This window comes from Nasonia vitripennis, chromosome 3, assembly GCF_009193385.2.
Source record: "Nasonia vitripennis strain AsymCx chromosome 3, Nvit_psr_1.1, whole genome shotgun sequence".
Taxonomy (NCBI): domain Eukaryota; kingdom Metazoa; phylum Arthropoda; class Insecta; order Hymenoptera; family Pteromalidae; genus Nasonia; species Nasonia vitripennis.
In genome coordinates this window covers 3,934,244-3,940,443 of record NC_045759.1, presented here as the reverse complement: position 1 = coordinate 3,940,443, position 6,200 = coordinate 3,934,244, and the positions used below count along the sequence as shown (strand labels likewise).

The following is a 6,200-nucleotide window of genomic DNA, read 5'->3' as shown; positions in this document are numbered from 1 at the left end:
TCACTGTCAACGTGTTCAAAACGTGTTAATCGAACTATAGTCATCTAATGAATTGCAGACTTTTAGACGGTTCGTATTAAATGAAAAGTTATAATTACATTTTGATATAGTTTCAACTTAAAAGATTACACGATCAGAAGATGTAAAATTATATGATACTTTTAAAAAGATTTATATTTGTACGAATATACTGATGATTTTTTATTCATCGACATTTTATCAATTGAAAGTTTTGAAATATTTTGAAAAACTTGATTTGTTTCGTTGCAAAGTTTATAATCAATAGATATACAATGATTTATGTCAAATCACACATCATCAATAAATTTTAAATAAAAATGGGACACATTTGACGGAATGTATACGAACTTAAGAAGCATTTTTTTTTAAATGTTAAATTCAATTTTCGTGTCACACTATCATGCCTTAAAATTGTTTAAACCATCTATTTTGTTAATTGTCTTGTTATAAGAAACTAAATAAAAAAAGTGAATAGAATTTTTATTGTCTTCTTCATAATTATAATTTACTATTCCTAAAACATTAGAAATAAAGGATTTTTAGAAGATAAATATGCACGCAATATATTTTCATTGTTTTATTTATAAAAGATCGCGTGGTCACATTTTTTTAATTTTTCAAGAAAAACTTTTATGAAGGAGGTGAATGTTAGGATAGTTTCGATCGGATAAGAAACCAAAATTTGCTTCAAATGCATATGTTAATTTTCATATTGATAGAGATGACAAGCTTATTCTTACGTACCGTGTTAATTCAATTGAATTATTCTTAGGGCGCAATAACATAAGTAAAATTCTCTAAATTATATTCTTGATCTCAAATTGATAACCAGAAAGTTTGAATTGAATTAGATGTTTTCACAAAAATGATTAGCAGTGCCCAACGCTAAATACTTTTGGTTTTTTTTTAAAGACATCTACAATGTTGAAAGTGATACACTGAATCTTTGTATTTATTTGTGTACGGCTTAACAAAAATTTATACTTTATTACTGGGCATAAATTTCATGACAAATTTCTTATGAACATTTTAATGATAAGTAATTGAATAACAATCGATTTCTAATTTGTACTGAGCTTTAATGTGTACTTACAAAGCTTTGAAAAGATACTTTATAAAAATAGATAAATGTAACATATACAATAAGAACGCTTTTCGATAGATTTTATAATTTTTTTTTTTTTTAATTTCAATTTTATAACATGATAAATAATTCGATAGATCACATTTAATCGTATACGCCTTCGATCTAATTTTATTTTAATTACCTCTTGTTGAAATCGTATGGATAGATTTAATTTTAAATAAATATGTATACAAAATAAAAAATTTATCGAAAAAATGTCAAACTTTTTGTCGATCTAACAATAACATAACTCATTTGATAATTCTATGTACATGACCAATTATATAAATACATTACGTTACTGCAAGTGCAAATCAGCACTATTTTTTCAAGCATATATATATATATATATATATATATATATTTTTTGCATTACTAAGCGTACAAATTTTTGTAAAAGCCGTAAATTTAGAGATATTCTTATGTAGGGCAGCATTTCAAAATTGGTATAACTAAACTATATCTTAATAAAATAAAAAATAACTTCAATAGCTCTACGTTCGAACCATGCTCTATTTTTTGTTTGTTTTTATTTCTTCCTGTGACCGTTTAAGAAAAGGTAGTCGACGATCTAAACTTATTCTAAATGCACTAAATAGAATTTGTGGCTCGGAATATTATCGGATAATGAGTTCTTCTAGTGTACTTTGCAGAATGTCATTATGTGCATATATACGTATATATATATAGAACATGGCATGATATTTTTTATAATTTTGTCCACGTTACAATTTCTTTTTCGTAGAATGTCGGATAAATATCTGGGCAACAGTCGAATATTTAATTTCTTGCTAATGATATTTCTTAGCTCGCTTACACTTTTTTCCTCTATAACTACTTTTTGTAAACCTAACAGAAGTAGAGCTTTATGATATTGATATAGCTAATATTCGAACTACAGGGTTTTTTTTTATTACTGAATATATTAACTTGGAAGTAAACTCTCTTATAATCCTAAGTTTCAAATATGACTAGAAACTTCCCTATATAACTTTTTTTTTCGTTCTCCTTCTTTATCTCATATCTATTTTTTTGGCAAGATTTTATCCAATATAAATTTACGAAATAGCTGACATTTTTATGTCGTGTTTTCTTATCTTTTTTTAAGAAATACTAAGTTCTTTATCACATAATTATTTTTCTTTTTACCTAGCAAGACTATTGTCTAGCATTTTGTTAGTACACTCATTCTTCCTTCTTATTATTTACAAAACAACTTTTCCGCATGACGATCATCTTAACTACGTTCATACATAAAGTTAATGAGATGTGTTTAACTCTTCAAACCAAAGTTTTCGTAAATCATAAAGATGACACATTCTTCTCTTTTTACTCGTTTAAAAATTATTCTTCGTTTCACGAATTCGAATAATCAATCATTCTTTACTTCTAGTGCATTATTGATTTTTTTAAGAATCTCTCAGTAATACACATCCTTTCATTTTTTTTTTTATATTATTGACAATATAATTTATTTGCAAGTGCAGTGCACTATGTGCACATTAATAATTGATATCAAATGTGCATCAAATTTACGAATAACAACAAAGGGCTAACAAAGCTCTTAAACAGCCATAGTGATATCATAATTTTAAGTTATCGCAGAAATAACATATATTCTACATATTCGATGCTCGGGAAAATCATTGTCAATTCCATAATTAGCTTTTCTTGCATTATTAAAACTTTTCCACAAGAATGGAAGATGCATAAAGAATCCATTCATAATAGAACTTGTAAGATTTAAAGATTTTGTATAAACTTGAATAGTTATGTTTAAAAATGATGTGATTCTCATGTAAATAATGCATTTGTCTATATGTAAAGAATAATGCTTGTATGCATAGATTTTATCGGTTTAAAATTTGTATAAACTTAATTATGCAGGAATGTCAAGAAAAAATGCTATCAGATTCACGTCAATCTAAGCACGGAGCATCAGCTGGAATTTATCAGCATGTAAAATTGAAAATTGAAATATTTTTTTATTCCATTTAAATCGATTGATCTAAGACAACAAGCATCTTTAAAAATTCATTCATGAACTAAAAACATATACTAATATGAATATTTTTTAAAAACACCATTTTCGATCAGTGATCAGAAATGTTGGACAAATCTTTAAATTTCATGCTATCCCTATGGATTCATAGACAACATGGGATAGAATATATTGTAAGATGGTAAAATTTACTCTCTTGATATCGTTTGTAACGCGTGTACATTGTACAAGTACATTTTTCCGTCCCATATTTGTTTCCCTCGCAGTTACACAACTTACTCGTTCCTTTACAATGATAAATCGATGGTCTCATCTAATGCTCTTCATTGCTGTTGACCCGCAAGCGACTCGCATCCGAATAGAATATACTCCTCTCTAGATAACCAAAATGGATTTCCTTTCTGATACTCTGGTGGGGTTTTATCTGAAGATAAATTATATAAATAAATTCTGATTGTCACGTACTTAGTTATGCGTTATTGCGAGTTAGCTACTCACCAGGATGCACAGCCAAAGGCACATAAGTAGATCCCATTGCTACATTCCAGCTGTGAGTGCCTGGACAACTTTTAACCTCCAAGATATGTGCATATTCAGGAAGAACCTTTTTTAAATCTTGCTTTAATCGCAGCTCAAAGCCTGCTAGATCTGTATTTCCGCCTGTGAGAAGAATCCGCGATAAACAGTCTTCTCTTATTTCTTCTGGAAGGCCTTTTGTCACTTGCTTTACTACCTCAGGTAAATCCATACTAACATACATCAGCTCTGGAGCTGTGTATAACTCCGAGCCCAAAGAAATTCTCTGAAATATAGATAACATTGAAACGGAATATTTCCAAAAAACTTTGTCTGCATTGAAATTTTACAATTTGTATAACTTACCCAATCCTTTTTGCAATTTGCATAAGTATCAACTCTGATATCTATATCGACCTTTTCAGCTTTGCTCTGACTGCTTTTATAAAGCCTATCAGATTTGCTACCGAACTCTTCTTTCCTAATGTCAAGACTGAGCCTACACCTTTCCTTAACTGTAGGATAATCCAGGTAAGAAATAGGAATCTCGTGGAACTCTTTTGGCTGCCAGTTCATTGCTTGTTTCAAATAATAAGCTACATGCCAGCCTCCAACAGGTATCAATCTCCAACGTTGTGGTATCACTCTTCCATCAATCACAACAGCTACAGTTGTACTTAAAGCACCGCTATCTATTACAATACAAGTTTCTATGCCCAGCATAGCACATGCTGCCAGTGGTTTGGGGACTAAGCAAACTCTGCAATAATGTAACATTTTGAAACATTATTATACTTAACTGCAAATTGATATATTTCATGTAATTGAAATCAAATTTTTCTTACCTGGCTATTTTTACTTCTTGAAATAGATAATGTAAAAGCTGTTTTCTAAGCAATGGATGGATAGCTAATGGTTCACAGAACATAAGAACAGCATTTGGTTTTCTCAAAGTCTCTGTTAGACCCATTTGACGAAAGAGATGATCAACAAAATCTTTCAAAACTGAAAATGTTCCATCAACAAGTAGTGCTTCAGCTGGATTAAACAAATCTATATTTGGTATTCCCAATACACGTTCTGTATCTGTGCAGTAACCGTTGACTAATTTTTGATAAATAGGATTACATCGAGTGTAACAAGAAGCATCATTGGGATGCTGCTCTAATCTCCTCTTTTCTCTGTACAACTGGACTGAATTACAGAAAACACAGAAGGGACCACTGCGAGGTGGTATTTTAGTTGACTCTGGCTCTGCAAGTTTCAATAATTTTACAATAGACTTCTTGGTCACAAATTTGCTTTCAGTTTTTCTCCGACTACTGCTACTAGGAATGTTTGGCGGTGGTTGTGGATGTGTCACTTGTTCTACATCGTGTGTTTCACTGTTGTATTTGGGAAATCCAAGCATGGAAAAGTGCCTCCTCAAGCCAAAATTTGGAGTGATAACCCAGGTATACTTGTTTCCTATCTCTATAACTACTTTAACGCTGGAACCTTCAACACAGTTCCTTTGACAGGTATAGCTGCTGCAGTTGCAGCACTTTGGAAAGGAGTTCTCATTGCTCTCGTTCAATGTTAAGATCATGTGCAGTCTGTAACACATGGCCTTGAAACTGACGCTGAGCATCTGCAGGCATTTCATGTCAGGAAATTGAAATTGTACTGTCGATATCAGTTGCAACCACTTCATTTTCCTAGAATATAAACAAACAATCATTTGTTACTACTATTCATAACAAAAATATAAAAGAAATGTATAATTAGAAAAACTTCTAAATGTTTACTTTGCTAATATCAGCAGGTAAACACAATGAGTAAATTAAGATCAAAATAGACTTTGCGACTATGTGCAAAAAACAAACTATAAAAAGACCTTAGAAGACACCATTGCATCCCCCAAAGTTCAAAAATCATACAAAACTTGTATCAAAGACTAAAGTATGAAAAGAAAACCTTGTAGACTTTAACCATTGCATATTTACAATTGATACATGCAAATTAAAGACTTTGGTAAAACGCAATATCTATATTGTACACCTATAACCTCGCAAGAAAAACTGACCATAAGTAATCCGTGTCCGAGGTTTTGCGCAGGTACTTGCAGGTACTACCGAAGGCGATGATGTCCGGTACGTCGCATTCGAGCAGGATTTTGATCCAGATCTCCTCGGGGAAGACCGCCGGATCCATCGCGACGTTATCCTTGGGTCCTCTTCCTTTTTACACACCCACGCACCAAATGACGCGGAGGACAAACTGTGCCACTGCGACACACGGGGATGAGAGGACTTACGGGACACCTATTTACGCGGTTAGCATCTCCGATCGGTGCACTGCTGCCGCGAGGACGTATTGCTGATCGCGACGACGACGACCACGACGACTTGACACTCCCCGAAATCCATGAATACACTAGTCAGGTTCAAGGTTACTACGTTAAAAAACGTATCACTGCGTGCGCAACTTACCGTCCGTCGGTCGCGTTTGTTCGCGAAATCGATTTTTTACTGGGCGCCGTAGCGTGAGACGCGC

At 32.3% G+C, this 6,200-nt stretch overlaps 1 protein-coding gene across 1 annotated transcript; it reads right to left on the bottom strand.

Moving 5' to 3' along the window:
- Positions 1 to 583: 583 nt before the first annotated feature.
- LOC107980884 lies at positions 584 to 6,108 on the bottom strand. The gene is made up of 5 exons (XM_016983879.3): positions 5,731 to 6,108; positions 4,511 to 5,362; positions 4,032 to 4,425; positions 3,648 to 3,951; positions 584 to 3,573 (listed from the first exon to the last, which is right to left on the bottom strand). The coding sequence occupies exons 1-5, from the start codon at positions 5,856 to 5,858 to the stop codon at positions 3,473 to 3,475; spliced, it is 1,779 nt and encodes a 592-aa protein (XP_016839368.1). The 5' UTR covers positions 5,859 to 6,108; the 3' UTR covers positions 584 to 3,472.
- Between the last annotated feature and the right edge of the window lie 92 nt (positions 6,109 to 6,200).

Excerpts from the sequence above, each read along its gene's own strand:
- LOC107980884 (XM_016983879.3), bottom strand. The coding sequence starts at position 5,858 with ATGGATCCGGCGGTCTTCCCCGAGGAGATCTGGATCAAAATCCTGCTC. Across the intron at positions 5,363-5,730 it reads TCGGACACGGATTACTTATG|GAAAATGAAGTGGTTGCAAC; the intron begins GTCAGTTTTTCT and ends TTTATATTCTAG. Across the intron at positions 3,952-4,031 it reads CAAATTGCAAAAAGGATTGG|AGAATTTCTTTGGGCTCGGA; the intron begins GTAAGTTATACA and ends TCTATATTTCAG.